The 23500-nt window shown below is 38.5% G+C and overlaps 1 protein-coding gene across 2 annotated transcripts in view; it reads right to left on the bottom strand.

The window, feature by feature from the left end:
• Nucleotides 1-23296, bottom strand: part of DBF4 (DBF4-CDC7 kinase regulatory subunit) — a 29653-nt gene extending 6357 nt beyond the window's left edge. Inside the window, exons 1-12 of one of the 2 annotated variants that reach the window (XM_081969865.1) lie at nt 23142-23296; nt 22754-22852; nt 20620-20795; nt 19110-19301; nt 13382-13432; nt 12555-12624; nt 12361-12437; nt 10530-10560; nt 8342-8384; nt 5423-5554; nt 3906-4017; nt 6-130 (exon numbers count right to left, since the gene is read on the bottom strand). In XM_081969865.1, coding sequence (XP_081825991.1) covers nt 6-130; nt 3906-4017; nt 5423-5554; nt 8342-8384; nt 10530-10560; nt 12361-12437; nt 12555-12624; nt 13382-13432; nt 19110-19301; nt 20620-20795; nt 22754-22799 — 1055 coding nt within the window. In that variant the 5' untranslated portion in view covers nt 22800-22852; nt 23142-23296. Of the gene's footprint in view, nt 1-5; nt 131-3905; nt 4018-5422; nt 5555-8341; nt 8385-10529; nt 10561-12360; nt 12438-12554; nt 12625-13381; nt 13433-19109; nt 19302-20119; nt 20216-20619; nt 20796-22753; nt 22853-23141 lie in introns of those variants that run through there. The other variant, XM_081969866.1, reaches the window with a different exon arrangement.
• Nucleotides 23297-23500: the final 204 nt, after the last annotated feature.

Raw genomic sequence — 23500 nt, 5'->3', positions numbered from 1 at the left:
CTTACCTTTTAACCTTTGGTGTGTTTTCTCTCAGCTCTAAAAAGTCACAAGAAAACTTGGAAATGATATCATCCACTATTTGATACTGAGAACTCTTTGCAAATGCCTGGTGCTGCTCACTTTCAACATGCTGAAAGAAAAATAACTAGTATCATTTGTATGCAAATTATTACTTCATGTAGTATTTAAAAAAAATTAAAACATACTTTAAAACATACAATACAAAGAAAAAAGAAAATACACACACACACAGAATATATACTTCTATATTGCACAAAATTAGATTTAAGCACATATGTTTTATTGCTGAGATTTTTTTTTGAACAAAAGTGCTAACATCATTCATAGCTTATGTATAACCTAAGGTAGCATATTTCACAATAAACATTTGGACATTCATTTTATTTTTCCAGGGCAAAGCTGTTTAGAGGTTTTCAAGCTACAGCTTTATCATTCTTTCCTTTCTTTCTTTCTTTCTTTCTTTTCTTTCTTTCTTCTTTCCTTTTTCCCTCCCCTCCCTTCCATCCACCCACCTACCCCACATGCAACTCAAAACCAATACAATGAACAGTCAAGGTACAAAACCCATTAACAACTTTCAGCAAAACCACTGATGTGATGTTCTCTATCAAGTCTGGTGGCAGGTCTACTTCTTTAAGGTCTTACAAAGCCAGTAAGGTTTTCATTTTCATAATCCATTTTTCATGAGATAGACACCTATATATACACATTTGAAAAATAAATAAATAATCTGTGGGAGGATGATATTTCAAAACTCTCTGCCCAGGTAACAGATGGGATGCACACTCAGTGTGCCTCTTTGAGATGGATAGATATAATCAGAGAAAGGCAGTCCCTCAAATATCCCATACTGCTACATTCTGCATTGATATAGCTTCTAGATGCTGTTCAATGGAGTCCCATGTAGAGCATTCCATTTAGGAATTGTGCAAGATACAAGTGACCATAAGTAGAGTCTCCCAAACTGCACATAGCACAACATTGTGGAAATATGTTCCTAGTCAGATATCACCTGCTCTTCAAACAGGACTCACAAGTCTAGGAGGCCCCGAACTATGCATGGTTCTCTTTGCAGCAGCGCAACCTCATTCAGAACAAGAGAAGGTAAGTCTCTGGAATCAGGAGGCCCTTATACTGTAACAATAACAAGACTTGGTTTTATTTGGGTTGAGCTGAAGCCAGCCAAATCCACACTGCCTCTAAAGCAGTGGCAGGCTCCTGCTGGTTCGCACTGGTTCAGGAGAACCATGTTAATTTTCTGAACAGTTCGATTGTTGGAAGAAATCTTTCCCACTTTACAGGGCTAATCCTGCAAGGAATGCAGGAAGGAAAGATTCTAGTGTGCCTGTATTTCTAGACTAATCCTTATCTTAATTGCCCCATTAAGTATTTTCAGAAACTGCCTCTAATAGACTTAATGATTCTTGGCAGTAGCCCAGACTTTCTGTCTGTAGTTGAGCTTCTCCGGAGTTCCCTCCAACCTCCAAGTTTTTTTGTTGCACTTTTATTGAACAGCTACAGTGGGGCAAAAAAGTATTTAGTCAGCCGCCAATTGTGCAAGTTCTCCCACTTAAAAAGATGAGAGAGGCCTGTAATTGGCATCATAGGTAGACCTCAACTATGAGAGACAAAATGTAAAAATAAACCCCAAACAATCATATTGGCTGATTTGGAAAGAATTTATTTGCACATTATGGTGGAAAATAAGTATTTGGTCACCTACAAACAAGCAAGATTTCTGGCTCTCACAGACCTGTACCTTCTTCTTTAAGAGGCTCCTCTGTCCTGCACTCATTACCTGTATCAACGGCAACTGTTTGAAATTGTTATCAGTATAAAAGACACCTGTCCACAACCTCAAACAGTCACACTCCAAACTCCACTATGGTGAAGACCAAAGAGCTGTCAAAGGACACCAGAAACAAAATTGTAGACCTGCACCAGGCTGGGAAGACTGAATCTGCAATAGGCAAGCAGCTTGGTGTGAACAAATCAACTGTGGGAGCAGTAATTAGAAAATGGAACACATAAAAGACCACTGATAATTTCCCTTGATCTGGGGCTCCATGCAAGATCTCACCCCGTGGGGTCAAAATGATCATAAGAATGGTGAGCAAAAATCCCAGGACCACACGGGGGGACCTAGTGAATGACCTGCAAAAAGCTGGGACCAACGTAACAAAGGCTACCATCAGTAACACACTACGCCGCCAGGGACTCAGATCCTGCAGTGCCAGACGTGTCCCCCTGCTTAAGCCAGTCCATGTCCGGGCCCATCTGAAGTTTGCTAGAGAGCATTTGGATGATCCAGAAGAGGATTGGGAGAATGTCATATGGTCAGATGAAACCAAAATAGAACTGTTTGGTAGAAACACAACTCGTCATGTTTGGAGGAGAGAGAATGCTGAGTTGCATCCAAAGAACACCATACCTACTGTGAAGCATGGGGGTGGCAACATCATGCTTTGGGGCTGTTTCTCTGCAAAGGGACCAGGACGACTGATCCATGTACAGGACAGAATGAATGGGGCCGTGTATCGTGAGATTTTGGGTGCAAACCTCCTTCCATCAGCAAGGGCATTGAAAATGAAACGTGGCTGGGTCTTTCAACATGACAATGGTCCCAAACATACCATCCAGGCAATGAAGGAGTGGCTTCGTAAGAAGCATTTCAAGGTCCTGGAGAGGCCTAGCCAGTCTCCAGATCTCAACCCCATAGAAAACCTTTGGAGGGAGTTGAAAGTCCGTGTTGCCCAGTGACAGCCCCAAAACACCACTGCTCTAAAGGAGATCTGCATGGAAGAATGGGCCAACATACCAGCAACAGTATGTGCCAACCTTGTGAAGACTTACAGGAAACATTTGACCTCCGTCATTGCCAACAAAGGATATATAACACAGTATTGAGAGGAACTTTTGATATTGACCAAATACTTATTTTCCACCATAATTTGCAAATAAATTCTTTTCAAATCAGCCAATGTGATTGTTTGGGTTTTTTTTTTACATTTTGTCTCTCATAGTTGACGTCTACCTACGATGCCAATTACAGGCCTCTCTCATATTTTTAAGTGGGAGAACTTGCACAATTGGTGGCTGACTAAATACTTTTTTGCCCCACTGTATTTACAGAAGGGTTGGCATAGCCATAGAAGAAATGGCTGAGAGGCAGGATACAAGCTTGGCATTCTGTCTGATTTTTTTACTCCGTTTGTGATGAAGCGCGTACTCAGCGAAACAGTTGTTAAACCTGTAGAATCCTACCCTTGGTCTGCTTATTTCATGAATATTAACTTTTTGTAATGTCTAAATATCTCTTTATTTTGTTTCTCTTCTTGTTTTATTTCCATTTAGTTTTAGTCTACAGTTTCTCCCCTTTTCTACTACTTTTTTAACCCAACCTGGGATGGGCAGGTGTTCTTTTTGCTACTTCTGCTGTAAAGAACAGTGTGCATATTTATATTATTTCTCTGGAGTTTTAAGTATGGGAGTATTTGATATATGTAATGTAATATCAGATAATTTTATGAATGAAGTACCAATTTACAAACAATTATAATGATCATGTTATAATATACAAACATATCACATTCTTGAAAATATGTGAATCTTTAGGCTTGGTTTCAATTTCATTTCAAAGATAGAAAACCTGTATAGGATTTTTCTTGAATTTATATATTTTTTCTAACTATTTTTCCCTTACACAGGAGTCAACTTTCAAGACAGAAAAAATATGCTATGTAGTTGATTTCTTCACAGGAATCCAACACGATACAAAATTATAAAAAAATGATTGTTTCAAAGAAAAAGACAATATAGCAGATTGTTATATTAGAATTTAGCAATATTCACTTTATATAAATAAATAGATAAGATGTACATACTGCATGAAGATCATCATATTTCTTCATACAGCATTCACAATATCCTTTTCTCCTTTTATGCTTTGGAGGAATCTGATTCGGGCGTTTTTCTCTATCACTATTTGTAGGGTTTCTATTCTCAAGAGAAAATAAACATTTTATTTATATTTTGTAAGACAAGCCAACAGGAACTAATAAAAATTCTGGCCAGTTTTAGTAGCCAGTCATGAATCCAATCCCATTGTGACACATTTCATATTCATTTTCAATGTAATTATAAATAATAAAAAGGAACCTAAATCCTAATTGTGAGGAGAATGCAAGAGGTTTTTTAAATCCTTAATATGTTTAAAAATAATTGTACTCTTGCTCAGTATGTGTCTGTCAAAGTATAATAACATTGTTAACCTAAAATTACAAATCTCTGCCCAAAATAGTTACTCAGAAAACCATTTTACCGTTCAATACTGAACATCAAGTAATATATAACAATATAATGATATAGAATACTTCAATGCATGTTGCACATAAAAACTATTTCTGTTTTCTTCACTATTCTAACATAAGATATGGACAAGACTACTATAATTCTGTAACAAATATGCAAGGTATACAACCCTACCATATTAAGACTACTAATGAATGTAGACTTCAGTTAAAAAAACAGTATCTAATTTCTAGTTTCAAAATAGGAAAAAAGATATTAAATATGTAAAACTAGTCTCTAGCACCACCTGTCAGTAGATATAGTAAGTTTCTGTCTTAAGAGGAAAAGCATTTGTTGATTCCATTAAAAAATGGGACATATTTTTTCATCTATGCATACTATTTTATAACATCATATGCTATTTTATTTCTACAGTTACAAAATTAAAACATCTAATGCAATTTGCTACACCTAATCAAAATTACACAGATAATCTTTGCTTACTTGAACACTCATTCAGTTATTGTTAAAATTATGTGGGACTGAAAAGTTGCAATCATTTCAACATTCCCATAATCACATGATCACAAAGTGGTTGGCAGCATCCCGAAGTCACATGATTGCCATTTGTGATTTTCATAGCCATCTTCTAATAAGCAAAGTTAAAAGAACAGGAACTCACGAGTCACAACCCGTTAACATTAACAACACACTAAGATTTGCTTACTGACTGTAATCAGTGTTTTAACCCAGACACAGTCATGTGACTTCATTTTACAAGAACATCGCCAATTGTGGTTGGTGAGGATCACCTGTATAATTTAGGGTTATAGTCTAATGGATAATTAGCTTGCACATGGGGGGGGGGGGGGGGAATGTCATATAGCTGCTTAAAAGAAATCTATTATATGGAAAAAGTTATTCAGTGATAGAGGTTTTCAGAGAGCCCCCAGGCAGGTATGAGCTAGGTTTATTAAATTAAAAAATTATAGAGCAAGCCATAGGCTGGTCTTAAATTCTGTAGTAAAACTCAGACTTGCTTCCATATATTTCTGCAAAACTAATTTTTTTCATTCACCATTGCATGTTCATCTTATTTATCTTGCATTACCTTTGTTTATTGTGAATGTGCTTTTGGCCATGAGCATTTTTCTTTTCTACATCAAATGGGCTGCAAGGCCTTGGAGTAGAATAATTGACAACAGGGAAGCTGGACAGTTGAAGGTAAAATGGTCTATAGCGACTATTTTAAAAAAAAGAATCAGTTCATTACAAAACATACACATAATCAGAAGGAAAGCCTTTTATATATAGGTGAAACTCAAAAAAGTAGAATATAGTGCAAAAGTTCATTTATTTCAGTAATGCAACTTAAAAGGTGAAACCAATATATGAGATAAGACTCATTAAATGCAAAGCGAGATAGTTCAAGCTGTGATTTGTCATCGATGATTATGGCTTACAGCTCATGAAAACCCCAAATCCACAATCTCAGAAAATTAGAATATTACATGCAATCAATAAAACAAGGATTGTACATAGAACAATATCGGACCTCTGAAAAGTATAAGCATGCATATGTACTCAGTACTTGGTTTGGGCCCCTTTTGCAGCAATTACTGCCTCAATGAGGCGTGGCATGGAAGCTATCAGCCTGTGGCACTGCTGAGGTGTTATGGAAGACCAAGATGCTTCAATAGCGTCCTTCAGCTCTTCTGCATTGTTCGGTCCCATGTCTCTCATCTTTCTCTTGGCAATGCCCCATAGATTCTCTATGGGGTTCATGTCAGGCGAGTTTGCTGGCCAATCAAGCACAGTAATTCCACAGTCATTGAACCATGTTTTGGTGCTTTTGGCAGTGTGGGCAGCTGGAAAATGAAGTCAGCATCTCCATAAAGCTTGTCTGCAGAAGGAAGCATGAAGTGCTCCAAAATCTACTGGTAGGCAGCTGCGTTAACCCTGGTCTTAATGAAGCACAGTAGTCCAAAGTTCTGCTGCTCAGTGGTTCAAAGTCCTCTTTTCTGATGAGAGCAACTTTTGCATCTCATTTGGAAACCAAGGACACAGAGTATGGAGGAAGAATGGAGAGGCCAAACAAGCACAGTAATCCCACGATCATTGAACCAGGTTTTGGTGCTTTTGGCAAAAGTTGCTCTCATCAGAAAACAGAACTTTGGACCACTGAGCAACAAGACTTTGGACTATTATTCTTCATTAAGACCAGGATCAACACAGCCGTCTACCAGGAGATTTTGGAGCACTTCATGCTTCCTTCTGCAGACGAGATTTATCGGGATGCTGACTTCATTTTCCAGCTGCCCAAACTGCCAAAAGCACCAAAACTTGGTTCAATGACTGTGGAATTACTGTGCTTGATTGGCCAGCAAACTCGCCTGACATGAACCCCATAGAGAATCTATGGGGCATTGCCAAGAGAAAGATGAGAGACATGAGACCGAACAATGCAGAAGAGCTGAAGGACACTATTGAAGCATCCTGGTCTTCCATAACACCACAGCAGTGCCACAGGCTGATAGCTTCCATGCTACGCCTCATTGAGGCAGTAATTGCTGCAAAAGGGGCCCAAACCAAATACTGAGTACATATGCATGCTTATACTTTTCAGAGGTCCGATATTGTTCTATGTTACAATCCTTGTTTTATTGATTACATATAATATTCTAATTTTCTGAGATGGCGGATTTGGGGTTTTCATGAGCTGTACACCATAATCATCATAATTATGACAAATCATGGCTTGAACTATCTTGCTTTGCATGTAATGAGTCTTTATCTCATATTAGTTTCACCTTTTAAGTTGCATTACTGAAATAAATGAACTTTTGCACGAATTCTAATTTTTTGAGTTTCATCTGTATATTGTACTTCTTTGAAATACTATTTCATCCAAGTCACTTTTACATCTTTGTTTTTCAAATGTGGCAACTTTAAGAAAGATATATGTCTAAGTACTATTGCTATTGTTATTTCAACTCTCAAAATTCCCCAGCCAATATGCTGCTAAAGTTACTAAGTTTGAAAAACATTGCTTTAGAGTAAAATTAAATGAGAAAAATGTGGAAACATTAATATATTGTTTATATCATTCTATATTCTGAACTACAAGCACATTTATTTTTTTAATCAGAACTAAGCAAGATATTCCCTCAATTTCTACCTTTATTTCTAGCAGCATCAAACATTTAATGTGGGCAATTCTTGTTAGGGATGTAATACGCTTCTCTGCATACTCGCTCTCCCAACGGGGAGCTTAATTACTTAACAATTCTGCCAACAATTTCTTATCTTAAGATTTCATTTATTACCCATTATGGATATCATATCTACCCAATTGCATATTTTCTTAGCATGCAGACCAGAAAAGGCAAGTAGATAAAAGTTACAGATTCCTCAAAGTGCTGATTATATACAGACTTTCTAAGATAATACAATGGTTTCTTTGAACTTTTAAATCTAGATTTTTTCTATATCTAACAGAAAACAGTAGATTGATGTTTTTTCCTAAAAAGCATTTACAACATCTACATCAGAATACTATCTTTGCAGAATACTGCTACAAAGGCAGTACTTGTAAAAATGGTTCTGGTTACAAATAACATCTAGTATAACTATATCAATAAATTAAAATATGCCTGAGAACATAGCATAGTAGCTTATAAAGCATGTGTTCCAATCCCCTTAATTCATTAACATTTAGATAATTGCATCACCTTATAGGCCAATCTCCTTAAATGGAAAAAAAACGAAAGAGATAAAGATGGATTCTATTTCTCATATGCCAATTCAAAAATTCAGAACTTTGAATAGGTCTATTAAAATAAAAATAATTAGGCTATTCATGTTGATTTTGAATTGATCTGCAACATTCCATATAAAACATGACTAACCCTGAATTAAACAAAAATTAAAGTTGAATGTAATAATTTATAATTATCATTGCATAAAATAAAGTCAACAAAGCCAAAGGACATGAGAGTAGAATTTTAATTCATCTAAAAATATCACTTACCACCTTCTGTCCTCTACCTTCAGAAAAGGATTTTTCAGTTTACCTATGTAAAAGAATTTAAACCAAATTATATATTTGTGCATGTGTACATGTACATCTATCTATCATCTATCTATCTATCTATCTATCTATCTATCTATCTATCTATCTATCTATCATCTATCTATCTATCTATCATCATCTATCTATCATCTATCATCTATCTATCTATCTATCTATCTATCTATCTATCTATCTATCTATCTATCTATCTATCTATCTATCATCTATCATCTTTATCTGTCTGTCTGTCTGTCTGTCCGTCCGTCCATTCATCGACATGAACTTTATATGATAGAAGGGACCTTGCAGGTCTTCTAGTTCAAACCCTTGCTCAGGCAGGAAACCCTTTACTATTTCAGACAAATGGTTAGAGCTTCCATAACTTCTGGAAGCAAGTTGTTCCATTGATTAATTATTGTCAGGAAATTTCTCCTTAGTTGTAGGTTGTTTCTCGCCTTGATTAGTTTTTATCCATTGCTTGTTGTCCTGCCTTCAGGTGCTTTGGAGAATAAGTTAACCCCTCTTTTTTGAGACAGCTCCTTAGATATTGGAACACCGCTGTCATGTCACCCCCTACACTCCTTCTTTTCACTAACTAGACATACCCAGTTCCTGCAATTGTTCTTCATGTTGTAGTCTTCAGTCTAATCATCTTTGTTGCTCTTTTCTGTACTCGAGTCTCATCTTTTTTCATATCAAGGTGACCAAAACTGGATGCAGTGTGATCTTACCAAAGTATTATAAAGTGGTATCAGCACTTCACATGATCATGATTCTATCCTCTGTTAATGCAGCATAGGATTGCATTGGCTTTTTGGGGGGCAATTGCAGCATATTGCTGGCTCATATTCAAGTGATTGTCCACTAGGACTTAGTTACTTCTATTGAGGTAGGTACCACCTATACCAGCGACAGCAAACCTTTTTTGGCTCGTGTGCCAAAAGCAGGAGCGCAGGGGAGTCGTGTGCAGGCGTGCCACACCCATAATGCAATGCGTGACCCCCAGCGCGCATGCTCACATGGCAGGTGCGACACCCCCCCCCCCCATTTTTTGCATGCTTTTTTCGCCATTCCCAGGCTCCAGAGGCTTTATGGGAGCCTGGGGAGGGCGAAAACAGCCTCCCCTGCCCCCCTCCGGAGCGCAAAAACCCAGCCTTATGGGTAAACAGGACGTTCAGTTTAAGCCCTACGGAGCCTTCAGGAGCCTTCCGGAGGCTTCACTGAAGTCCAATTTGTCTGTTGGGCCATTTTTAGTCCTCCGGAGTGCTCAGGAATGCCTCCGGAAGGCCCCTGAAGGCTTAAACTGGCCCTAAAAGAAAACTGGAAGGGTAGTTTTCTGTCTTCCAGAGGCTTCAGTGAAGCCTCTGGAAGGCTCCTGAAGGCCGGAAGTCCATTCCTGAATTTCCGGTTTGCCTGTAGGGCCGGTTTTTTGCATTGCGGAGGCTTCAGGGAAGTTCCTGAGGGCCTCTGGGGGGGGGGGGGGAGCTCTTCCTAGGCTCCTATAAAGTCTCTGGAGTCTGGAGGGGGTGAAAAATGGTCTCAAAAAAGGCTAAAATCAGGTGGCCAGCACACGTGTGCTTGCTGGCGAGCTGTCAGGGCAATGTCTCGCGTTCCCTGACAAATGGCTCCGTGTGCCATAGGTTTGCCATCCCATACCTATACTATACCTGTGCATTTGGTTTTTCTTGCCTAAATGTAGAACCTTACTTTTTTTGCCACTATATGCTAGCCTTTTCCTTTTTACTCCTTATATACAGGTAAAACCTCTTAAAAAGTAGAACTACAGCCTATCCTGCTAAGTTTCTGTTCCCAACCTCTGTAAATCATTCTGTACAGAAAGTACATCTTTTTTCAGATAGGTCATTGGTGCCAAGATGTACAACATCATCATCATCATAGTTCTTACTATCATAACAATGTGTCTCTTTTCTCTGCTGGCAGTAGCACCAGGCAAACACCTCACCTCTTTCAAAACCTCCTCATCCTTTCCTAAATTGACATCACAGCTCTTACAAATTGAATCACCAAGCAGAAGGTGGCTTCTCTTTTTAGACACCTTGCTTATTAGATATATAATCTTTCCTAAAACTATATTTTTTTCCTTTAATGAAATTGTAGCAATATTAGTTGTCTCTCGAATACTTACTTTTTACTTTTTGATCTGCAGATCCTTTCTCCTATTTAAGAGAATACTATAGTTATGAGATTTGTATAATTTACAAGTAATCATCTATTTTCAGCAACTGGCCCTCTAAATAGTTTTAAGTATTTGTGAAGTGTGACCCACATAAAATAATTTTTGGGTTACAACAGCAATTGGAACTGAAATTGCCATTGTTAAGCGATGCAGTCAAAACTGCATTGTTGGTGATTGTAATCCAGGCATTCCTGGTTGCCATCATAACCCTAAGACAACACATGGGTCATTAAGCTGGAAGCAGCAGGAATGCAAGATATGGAGCATGGAGATGCCACAAGGGAAACAGGAGAGGCTCAGTGCAAATCATGTGCAACTTGGGGGAAATGTGAGGAAAGAGAGCACACAAGTATGTTCAAATGCAGACAGGCCAAAGGAAGAAGGGTTATTGCAGTGAACAAGAAGGCCAGAGCAGAACAGCTTGTGACTTCCCTGAAGGCTTCCCATTTATTCACTTGTGGAAGGTCAGTAGAGAAAGTCACAAATGGGGAACACATAATCATGGGATGTTGCAACTGTCATAAGTGCAACCTGGATGCCAAACACTGCTATGTGACAAGGAAGATGCTGGGATAGTCATAACTGTGACTCAATTGTAAGCGCCAGTTGTTCAGTACCATTTTAACCTCAAGCTGAATGTATGGTCGGTAAACAAGAACTATCATTCTTATTTGTGATGAAAAATCGTTTTGGTTTAAGTAATCACGTTTTAGGCTCTGGAATATTTAAAGTATACATAAACGAATTGGGAGGAGGATTGAATGTGCAATTATATTTATTTTCTCCCTATTTTCTGAAAACAAGTAAATAAAATGAAATGAGTTACATTTTTCATTCTATATCACAACTCAACTTTATTTCTATGCTAATAAAGAAATTCTGGTAGAATTGAAAATTTTGAGTTTCAACTGCATACAAAAATATCCCTAATTTAATTATAAATTGTTTATTATTCACAATTTTAAATTAAACATCAATTAAACATAGCTTTTTTTTCTAACAATGATTCTAGGTGGCTAAATAAGAATTAAACCAGCAAAACATAAAGATATATAATGGTATATGGAAATGATCTTGAGGCACAAGAGGAAGAAATGCTGCCAAGGGAATGATAAAACAAGAAACAGAGGAGCCTCCAGTGTTTTCATTTTAGAAGAAAGAAACTCAGGAAGGACTTGCCCTAATTGAGCAGGCTGTTAATAGAATTAGATCAATTGTTTGTTTTTCTTGTCTGGTTTATCTGGGAGAACTGACATTACTTAAATTAACAATAATATATACCATGTTTCTAGTCTTAAAAATCCAGTATTAATCCATACAGAACAAATATGCTAAACGAGGAACCCATTATACAGATTAGGATATAAATTTCTTTAACTGAACTTGAAACAGAAAAGTTTATTTTCTCATGATCTTATTTCAGGAGTGGGCAAACTTTGATAAACAGACCCCATGTAAAAGATAGCTACTACTGATAGACAACAATGCAAAGTGAGCAGAATTGTGTCTCAGACACTGATACCAAGATTTTCTGAATTTTGAGTGTGTGTGAAATTTTATAGTTTTCGATGCTGAGCATTCTTTAATGGTTTGCACTAATACCTTTAAATCTTTCCCATTCCAAATACCAAGAGAGATGAATGGAGCTTTATGCTTTCGCATATCTATGAGGTCTCAGTCTTCCTCTTGCAAATTATGAATAAATATTAGAAGTTTTAATAGAAGTAATCCCATTTATTGCTTTTTGTTATCTTTCTTGGAAATTAAGTAGTTTACTTACCGCATTGTTGACTTCTGTGCTTGTTTTCTTAGCCAAAAAGAGATCTTTTTTCTTTTGCTCAATATAATTCCTGATATCTTTTTTCGAAAAGAAAAGAATAATTAAAATTATTATTTTATGTCATCTAAGTTGCTTAAATGGAATAAGTCTTTTATATGATGGGATAAAATCAGTTTTATTTTAAAAATACTTGCCATCAATGTGAAGTATTTTCACTCCCCAACTCAAGGCATTTGAGAGTATACTACCAGAAGGGATCAATTCCTGTAATATAAATATTGAATATTCTTATCATTACATTTGAGCATACAAGTGTTTAAATACAATTAAAAACTTGAAGTGCAGGTACTCTGTATCCTAAGCCTCCTTCCACCCTATTAATAGAATAAAGTACAAAAGTAAAATTGCATTCCTCATTCATGCCAATCAGCCTGGTGACACTATAGAAATAAGGTTTGCCTAACTTAAGCTTGAATAAACACAGCACTGTGCCTTACTAAAAACCATAATATACAGGTAGAACTCAACATACAACCACAAATGTGAACAGTCATTAAGCTAAATGGTTGTTAAATGAGACACGCACATGTCTGCTTTTCTCAACAACTGCAATCATGGGTTGCAATTAAGTGATTTCCTGGGTCATTAAGTAGATGGAATGAAAAAGCTGGGTGCTTGGTAATTTCAGATAGGTGACCAAGAACTTAGATCAGGCAATCAGCCAACTTTGGGAAGAAGGGGGCATGGTGACAATATTATATTGAGTCAGAAATAATTTACAGGCCATAAGCACCCTTTCCAAGGCCATCTTAACTTTAAATGGTCATTAAACAATTGGTCATAAATTAGGATAGGAAAAAGATATGCCAAACATTTTGATTTCATAACTAGCAGTGCAAAAAAAGCTATCCTAAAGTTAGATATTTATCCATTAGCAAATTATGTAAATTTCATGTGGAAATAATAACAGGTAAGAAATCTAATTTGAGATGAAATAATAATGTTAATAAGTGACATATACCTGATCCTTGATTGCCTTTTCCACTAAAGATTTTCCTCTACTCATGCGCACCTATATTGAAGAAGAAATAAAGAGTATATATGGGTTACAGCTGTTACTCCACACAGGGTTATTTCAAATAGTTACTTAGTAAAGTTTATTACTTTGAATTTTTTAAAGATTTACAAAATTATTTAGGTTAGCATGATATTAAAGTTAGTAAATTAAAATTAATAAATTAGTGGCATCAAATCTGATTTATTGGTTAAGGAATCATGCCAGAAACAATGACTTTTAGTCCTTCCTTAGGCACAAAGCTAGCTGTGTGACCTTGAATAGTTATTTTGTCTTAGTCCTAGCAAAGGGGACAATAGTAAACCATTTTTGAAAAACATGCCAAGAAAACTGCTGGGACTTATCCTGGAAGTGCTCAAGAATAGGGCATGACTGAACAGGGAGAAAAAGATTAGTAAGGTTAGCCATCTATGTATGAGTAGACATAAACACCTTATTTGCAATTATTTTTAATTTGATGTCTGCTAACTAAACCACTGTATTTCTATTACCAAAATGGAAACTTATCTAAATGACTGAATAACATTAATTATATTTAAAAAAATAAACATAAACATACAAATTACTATCTAAATATATGAGCAATAGTACAAAACATTTGCATATAATGTTCACTGATTTGACTATCGTTTTAACTCAGCCAGTAGAAATGAATTATGGATAAATTAAATGTCTATGGAGATTTTCTATCATCCAGGTCATGGTTGTCCCAAAGATGCTTTTCTTCAAGAGGCAACTGAATTTTCTGGTTTTTCTTTGAAGACATTTTACTTTTCATCCAAGAAGCTTCTTCAACTCTGACTGGGTGGTGGGGAATAGAAGGATTTACCATATACTCCTTGCAAACAGTTGGTCATTTGCATTCTTTTAGCATGTCGTTAAGGTCGCCTGGAGTTTTATCTGTGTCATCAGGATCACCTAAATGTTGCAAATTGTTCAATTTTGACATAAAAGAGGGTTAAAGAGGCCATTTATGTCAAAATTGAACATACTTCTCTCAACAGAGGGGGAGTCATGTATCTCCATCATCTACAAGCACAGTCCTTTCAATAGTTCCAAGAAGGTTCCACACCAACTTGCACCACTCAGGTGACCCTCTGGTGACAGTTAAACCTCTAGGTGACCTTAACGACCCACTAAAAGAATGCAAATGACTAGCTGTCTGCAAGAAGTATAAATCCTTCCATTCCCCACCACCCAGTCACAGCTGAAGAAGCTTTTTGTCTTCAAAGAAAAACCAGAAAGTCCACTTGCCTCTTGAAAAAAGCACTTTTAGAATATGGACAATTAGTTAACGCTGATATAGATTACTGTCTTTTGTATATAATGAAACATTTATGTTTTAATACAATTATTAGAGTGAGGATAAATTTATTTGCATTTCTTATAGAAGTAATATTCAGTATATTGTTTAATTTTCACATACAGTGGGCGGTGCCTTATTTGTCAACTGAGTTTTTTTTAAAGTTAGCTATTTCAGTGTACACGGATGTTTGTCTCTTGATAAGAATTGATAATGTTTAAGAAGTTAATCAATTATTGCTCTAAGGAACAACTACAAATGAGTTATGCCCATAGTAAAGATAGCAAAGTTATAAATTTGAGGTAATGTTTGAAAACATTTAAATAGTCTTTTGGATGGGCTGCTTTAGAACAGTTTAGAAATTGACAATACTTTGTAAAACATTCTCTTGAAAGGCTCACACAGTATATATGTCAAAATTGTAATCACTGAAACTATCGAGACATTTATAAATTTTTATCAAATGAAAGGAAAGTTAGCGCACCCAAAATTGAAGTTGTTCTATGGGAAAATTATCTTGCAAATGCTATTTGGAGCAGGAATTTGATGGTGAAATGCCCATTATCTAAGATTTTTACAAGACATATAAAATATGTTCTGCAAAAAATCTCTGGAGCTTCTTAAAAGTACTTAGGCCTTTCTTCTATGAACTAAACTGATTTTATCTTCAATGAAAATTTATAATGAAAAGGTTCTACTTAGTTTTGCAAATTTACTTCTTCCAAAAAGTCAAAGCAACCCTTGAGTTTGTTAATTCCACAAACTGATTGGAATTATATGATATGAATTGATGGGTAAGTATTAACTCTCAAATACAACTTTATCTTTGGTGCTTCAAGAATTAATTTAAAGTTTGGAAATTAAGAGTGATTCATTCTATTTTGAGATTACTCAACTCTTAGTAGGCCACAATATTAAAAAATGTCCACCTACTATTCAAGCAAGGTGGCTCAAAGTAAACCTCCCAGATTGTATACCAGTTTCAATGGAGATGTATGATCTCCTTGTAGAGATGGAAAGTATCCAGTCAGAAGGCCCAACCAGACACAATTTCTTGGTTTTGTCAGGATTTAGCCTATGTCTTTTTCTCCCCATTGTCATACTGATAACTCAGTAGCATAGTAATATAATAAATTGATATGGTCCACAAAATAGAGAAGTTAATAAAATCTTCTACAAACCTCATAAACATTCAAAGTTCAATACAGGTAGTCCTTGATCTTTGACCATAATGGAACCTGTCCATTACAGTCACAAGTCATAAGAGCCATTAAGTGAGATGGCATCACTTAGCACCCCTGCCCTCCCTAATGGAATTCTGAAATGACTGTGGATTGTTAATTAGAGCACAGGATGCCTCAGGAATAGGTAAAAACCCTGGGAATCCCACCACACAGCTGGGTCCAAAAAGCAGGCATACAAGCAGCAAAAAGCATTGCAAAATCCAAAACAGCCCACCTGGGGAGGAGGATTAGGGTGACTTGCCTTGATGAGTGATTGGCAAGTTAAAGAGCAAAGGAAAAGTGAAAAACAGAAGGAAAATACTTTTCCAATGAGGGCTCAGCATATCCAACAAAAGCAAAACAAAGATCCTAAAGAGAATCCAGACCAGCAGCAAAAAGTTGGGAAACCTTTGGAAAACTTTCTGCTGTTTGTCTGACTCTTTAGTTTCTGCTGCAACTGTTTGCTGCATGTGCTATGCTCCCAATAACTTTGCAGAATATTTTCTTCTCCACTCAAACAATCCACAGAAGGATTTTCTTTGCTTCATTCATCAAGCCCTTTTAAAAAACAACAACAACTGAACCACCTTTCTTTACTCTTCAGCCTGTCCCATGCCAGTCACTGATAAAGGTAATTCACTTACAGATTTTGTCACTCTCTTTCCTGGTGCACATATTGTAATAAATTTAGCTAATTAAGCGGCTAAGGAGATTGAGATTGGAGGGCAAAGGTGACAATTTAGATTTAGTACTTAATTTTTTTGGAGAAAGGAGAAAGATCAAATGGTATATTTTTCAATATAAGATAGGAAGTCTGTTCCCTCCAGCTTTCTTTTTTTTTAATTGAAAAAAATGTGGGTTTGTGGGGGTTGGAAAATAAGGGAAAGATTTGGGGAAGCTCAACCCAGAGCTGCTGCCTTTGCATGCCAGGGGTTGGCTCCCCCAAAGCCTACCAAGAGTCTCCCAACTGCCAATTATTCTGGAAGCAGCTGCCATTCCTGCAAGGAAGTTTGAAATGGCAGCTGCTTCTGGGAGGCAGCCTTACAGCCCAGGGATGAGTGACTTTCCCAAGATGAAGACCACTAATCTTCAAAAGGTGAGTGTGTGATGGGATGGAAGAGTGGGGAGGTCCAAGGCTTGTGGGGAACCAGCAGGGGATTAGATGGACAAAGATGCTGCAGCATCCTTCGGTCAGTAGTAAGGATGAATGACCACGAGGATGCTGCAATAGATGTAACTTTGAAACAGGATCATAACTAGTTTTTGGGAATCTTTGTGACTTCAACCAAATACTAAGTGACTGGTCATATCTTGAGGACTACCTATATCACAAAGTATGCCTTCAGAAATGATTAAGTATTAGCAAATTCCTGTAATACTAAAAGATCCTACTCTTGTTGTCGTTCTCAGATTGAAAATTTATTACTGATAATCTCCATTATGTAATATATTTGTCTATCCATACAATGCAAAGCAATGCTCTATACACAGCAAAGTTTGAATAAAGAAAATGTTTTCTTTTATCTAATTTTAAAAATGTCTTGAGCATAGCTACACTAAAGATTAATATAGATCTTATGGAAGTAAAATGATAGAGTAGCTATGTGGCAATTGTTGAATTTTGTTTTAATCTTATACGCACACACTCTTCAATTCAAGTTTGTGCTACTCTTATACAAATATATGCTGTGTTTAGAGTAGTATGTATAAAATAAAACAATGCAATAGAAGTAATTTGGTTAAAGACTTCTGAAAAAATTATTTTAATGATAAAGAGTAAAGCCTGAATTATATCACAGAATAAAATACTACAATGTTTTAGCCCTGTGATGGCGAATGGAATCATTTATAGGGCACGCAAAGTGTTGCCTTGTCAGCTCCAGTGTGCATGCTGGAGAAAGCCTCTGGAGGGCGAAAAACAGGTACACAGCAAAAGTTGGGGGAGGATGGTGGTCGCATGCGCAGGGGTGGGTCACATTTGCATGCATGGGGGGGTCGCATGCATAGAATTATGGGCATGGGCACACCCATGTATGACCCCCCTGTGCTCTCCCCATTTTTGGCACGCGATGGTAAAAAGGTTAGCAACCAGTTTTAGCCTTACTGGTGCCATTAAATTAATGACTTACAAAATGTCTTGCCACTGTCTATGCCAGTGATGGCGACCCTATGGCACGCATGCCACAGGTGGCATGCAGAGCCATTTGTCAGGGCACGCGAGGCGCTGCCCTGTCAGCTGACCAGCGTGCATGCGCGCGCTGGCCAGCTGAATTCACCTTTTTAAAAGCCATTTTTCACCCTCCCCAGGCTCCAAAGGCTTTATAGGAGGCTGGGGAGGGCGAAAAGAGCCTCCTCCACCCTCCTGAAGGCCCTCCGGAGCTTCAGGCACCGCCCGGAGGCTTCCCTGAAGCCTTCGGAACGCTTAAAACGACCCTCCGAGCAAACTGGAAGTCACTTCCAGTTTGCTCGGAGGGTCATTTTAAGCGTTCCGAAGGCTTCAGGGACCGTCCAGAGGCTTCCCTGACACCTTCGGAGCCCTCCAGAGGATTCAGGGACCGTCCGGAGGCTTCGCTGAAGTCCGGACGTTCGGAACGCTTAAAATGACCCTTCGAGCAAACTGGAAGTCACTTCCGGTTTGCTCGGAGGGTCGTTTTAAGCGTTCCGAAGGCTTCAGGGAAGCCTCCGGACGGCCCCTGACGCCTCCGGAGGGCCTCCAGGGGGGCGGGGGAGGCTCTTTTCGCCCTCCCCAGCCTCCTATAAAGCCTCTGGAGCCTGGGGAGGGCGAAAAAAGCATTTAAAAATGGGGGGTCGCGCGTTGTGCCCGCATGCGCACTGGGGAGGTCGCGCATTGCATAATGGGTGCGGCACGCCCGCACACGACCGCCCTGCACTCCCCCACTTGTGGCACGCAAGCCAAAAAAGGTTCGCCATCGCTGGTCTATGCTGACTAGAGTCCTAGTTCAGCATTATCTGGTGGGCTACAATTTTCCCAGAGTATTTTCATGAAACCATTCTCAGCTCAAGGAACTGCCTGAAGTTTGACTGGCTTTAAAACATATAGAAAATTATGCAGAACTTGCTTTACTTAACATGCAGCATTTGTGCAAGGCTGGTAGAGAGTAAAGGAAGAAGTAAGAATGAAACTTACCGTGTCCACCAGCTTAAATGTATTACCATCAGTCCTGTCTCTTCTGCTGCTTGGATGAGGTGAACTGTTCCCACCATTACATACAGATTCTGGGCTTGGGACTGGAGATACTTGTCCAAGGGCTGCAAATTTTGCTTCTTTTTTATTAGAGATCAAGTAATTAATATCTTTGCTGAGGAATCCTTCAACTTTCTAATTGTAAAAAAAAAAAATTATTTTGGAATGGGAACACTTATACAAATATTTGAGTAATACTGCTAACTTCACAGAATCTCTAATTCTCGTTCATTGACTATAAGCAGCCGGATTGGGAGAAGGGTTGTTAGGATAACATTGCTATACAAAAAGAGTATTTCAAATCACAAATGTTTCTAAAAATCAATGTAGATCAGGAGTGTGAAATTCAAGGCCAGGGGGCTGGGTCGGGTGCTTAGATATGACCCACGGCGCCGCCCTGGAAACAGCAAAGGACAAGCCAAGCTCTGGTGACAAAGCTCCGTTTTCACTAGCAGAGGGTTGAAGAAAGCTGTTGCAGCCAAAAATGGAGCTCAGGAGCCCGTTTTCAGTGGCAGAGCACTTTGGCTAACAAAGATGCCCCTGACATGAGTGACTTTGAGCTGGCCATGTGCCCCCCCCCCCAGGTCAAACACAACCCTGATGCCACCCTCAATGAAATCGAGTTTGACACCTCTGATGTAGATCACGCAATATAGGTTGGGATAGTTAATATAAAATACCATAAACATATTTATAATATGCAACATAATATCCTGGACATTACCAAAACTAAGACTGCAATTTCCATCACTAAGGAATGCAGTTGTAAAAAACAACATCACATTACACATTCTGTTATTGTCATTAACTATGAATCATGAGTCATTAAGTACCTATTCCAATCCAAGCCATTTTGAGCTTCCTTCCTAATCTGAAGGTAAAATAAGGGAATTCCTCCTCTTCAACTCCTCCTACCCATCTCCATCACATCTCTAACCCCTCCCCCAACCTACCTTACAGAGCAGAAAGCAGGCCCAATAGTGTGTTGCTCGGCAGCTATCTGTCATGCCACTGCTTGGGGGCTTCTCGGTGTGTCATGATTCTTCGGCTGTAAGAAGTCTCTGAGTTACACATGGCAAATAGCTATCACTTCAGGAAGCCCTAGCAGCATGGCATGAAAAAAATTGCCAACTAGTTTGGTGTAAAGCCACAGTATTGTACACAACACTGCACCAGGAGGTCCTAGCAACGCAACACAAAGTCTCTTATCCCAGGAAGTCTCAGCTGCCCTCAGCTCTGGGTATAATAATTTTATAGAAAATTTTGGAGAAATGGCAATTTTTTAATTTAAAAAAAACCTAACCATGTAGCATTAAATGTAGCTGAACGGCAGGTTGTAAAAAGGAAGAAATGCTTAGTAATTCAGTCTTAGCAAGAATATAACATACACAAACTGAATCTGCATTATTCCTTTTCTTTTCTATCTTAAAGCAAAACATGTATATTGACTTACCCCTCCTAGTTCCTTAAGATCTTTTGCAATTTTATCAGAGAGGGTGTTAGATGGAATATCAAGATAGAACACTTTCCCAGTAAGTGGTTTGTATTTTGGTTTATCAGGCTTTGTAGAATCTTTCTTTACACTTTTCAGGGGAGGGTTGCTTCTTTCCCTTCTTTCTTGCATATCACCTGCAATCAAAGTAAAGAATTTGATCCTTATCAGAAACTTATCTGTTTAATCCTTAAATCCTCTTTTGAAGCAAAAGAGGATTATTGAAAAGTATGTATAGGTATTGGAGCCTTAATATTTGAGGTATTAAGACCAGGAAGGTATATTTGCCCTTTGAGTTATAAATAAATAATATACAAATAGCACTAGCACTTAAACTTATATACCGCTTCACAGTGATTTATAGCCCTCTCTAAGTGGTTTACAGAGTCAGCATATTGCCCCCAACAATCTCCTTATATCTCTATCACCTCTCCCAAATATGTATTGGAGGGTCAGCAATTGTCCATGATAAATTTGGACAATACAGACTGGAAATAGTTTGACTGAAGAGGGTCTGGATGCAGCTTTTTTTGTGTGCAGTGGCCCTCTTCAGAAGGGCCAGGACACACTGCAGCACCACAGCACTAAGAAAAGCAGATGAGAAAGAGCTGCTTAACATCTTTCTCCACAATGGCTATAGTAAAAACTTTGTATTCCGACACACAGTAAACAAACCAAAACATACCACACAACCAACCACTACTCAAAAATAAAAAGACTGTCTGATATGGCAGCCAAAATTCTCCAACCTCTAGGAATAACAAGAGTGCACAAAACCAAAGCCACACTCTGCCAGGGATTATCCAGAACTAAAGACAAGATACAGAAGGATGAAATAAACATTGTAATTTACAAAATCAGCTGTAACAATTGCAACCAATTCTATGTGGGACAAACATTGCATCAACTGAAAATCAGAATCCACGAACACCAGCTGGCAGTCAATCGCCAATCCCAAATCCTTCATTCCTATTCACACTGACAAAGAATGGAGCAATACAAGACTCATCAGCCACATTATCACCCGCCATGCATGCAAATTTATCAAAGCCTAGCACTCCACAAGCAATTCCATCAATGGGACACAACAGACACCTACCACCAGCCTACGAGCTCTGAAAATTCAAATCACACAACCAACCATCAACAGCACCAACCCTCAAACAACTCATACTCATTCAGTTTGCTGGATTTAGACTGTAGTCCTAATCAGGAAAATATTTAGATTGGTGGTCAATTGTCAGTTTATCATCTCCTCAGGGACTGATTACCCCAGAGACTGTTGTTATTCTAAATGTTTTAACAATAAATTCTTAATAAACTATACATGGTGTACCAAAAGTCAAGTCTCACTCACCATTTATTATATAAATTACATTAAAACTGAATTGATGCCACTTTTTCTAAACATTTTATTTGTATGATGGATGTCCTAGGTACAATAACATTTTTTCTGAAAATAAATAAAATATATAATTGGTCTATGGGGTCTGACTTCAAGTATACCCAATATCTAAATATGAACCTCAGAAAAATTTTCAGTAGTAATTTTAAAATCACCCTTATGCAGAGAAAGACATTTCAAAATTACAACTGGGTTACTTTAAGTTATTGCTTATTATTTTAAATAAAAATGTCACCCAATATAAATAACAAATAAACAAATTTTAAAAAATTACACAGACAACCAACTTCATTATGATTATCCATTTCCTACTTATCTAATACTTACCTACCTGTGTATTTCAAAGCATATCTTTTTTAAAGCGAAAACATTGGCTCTTTTTGGCACAGTACTCCAAGTCAATAAAACAATTCAGTTAATACTGCACAGAACAAGCCAGGGTGGGGGAAGGGGTGTAAATTCAGGAGGACATCAGAAATACCGGAAACTTTTGTTATTTTCCCAACCCAGACACCCTCTTCAACTTATCAAGGGGAATTTTAGCGCTCTCAATTTCGCAAAGAAAAGAAAGAAAAGCCGATCTGAACCAAAAAAGTTTTTTTCAGGCCTTTTCGGAGAAAAACCAAAAACAAATCCCTTCTCGAGTCACGATCGCCGCCTCACCACACAGAAGGCAAAATGAAGACTTACAGGGAAACTGTCCTTTGCTGCCGCTTTTCAAACCACCCGGTTTCATTTTGCTGGGAAGTCACATTTTCTGCACCCTCATCTCCCCACGACGGTTACGATCTACAAGGAAAGAGCGCAGAACAATTAAAATGCCCAAAATTCTTTCTTTTTTTAAAAAACCAATTAAAGCTGAGGGGCGGGTTCCGGGTGCGCTTCCTGCAGCTAACGCCTTCCTCCCAAGGTTTCTGCCTCCCTCCCCTCCATTCACGAGGCGGAATTTGCAATCTTCCTCCCGTACCCGTCGCCTCGCCGCTGCCCGGCCCCGTCCACTCCCCCACCCCCGAAGGGACGGTTGGTGTTTGAAATGTACATTCCCGCCGCTCGAACCGATCCCCGGCCCTCGGCTCACCCCAACCCAGAGGATCCCATGGGGCCGGCCACGGTCGCTGCTCAGGATCTACTGCGACAGTCGACCATCGCGCTTTTTTTGTCAGCCGCGATTTCCCGCCTTTGCTCACCCGGGCCTACCAGGCACTGCCGGCGTTGGCTTTGCCTCCCTGGTTGGGCTGAGTTAGGGCAGAGGCGGCGCCACACAACAAGGAGGAGCCTTTCGCAGTGCTGACAGGGCGAAAGCATCCTTCCCCCCCCCCCCTTCTTCTTCTCCTTCGGGGCGCTGGGAGGGGAAGGTGGTTAGCCGTGATCCTCTCCCCTCCCCCTCACCTCTTCGGTAAATGTCCATTGAAGAGGCAAGGAGCACGGAAACGTGCC

This window comes from Natrix helvetica (assembly GCF_964273705.1).
Source record: "Natrix helvetica genome assembly, chromosome: Z".
In the NCBI taxonomy this organism is placed as follows: Eukaryota; Metazoa; Chordata; class Lepidosauria; order Squamata; family Natricidae; genus Natrix; species Natrix helvetica.
This window is presented reverse-complemented; position numbering and strand designations above follow the sequence as displayed.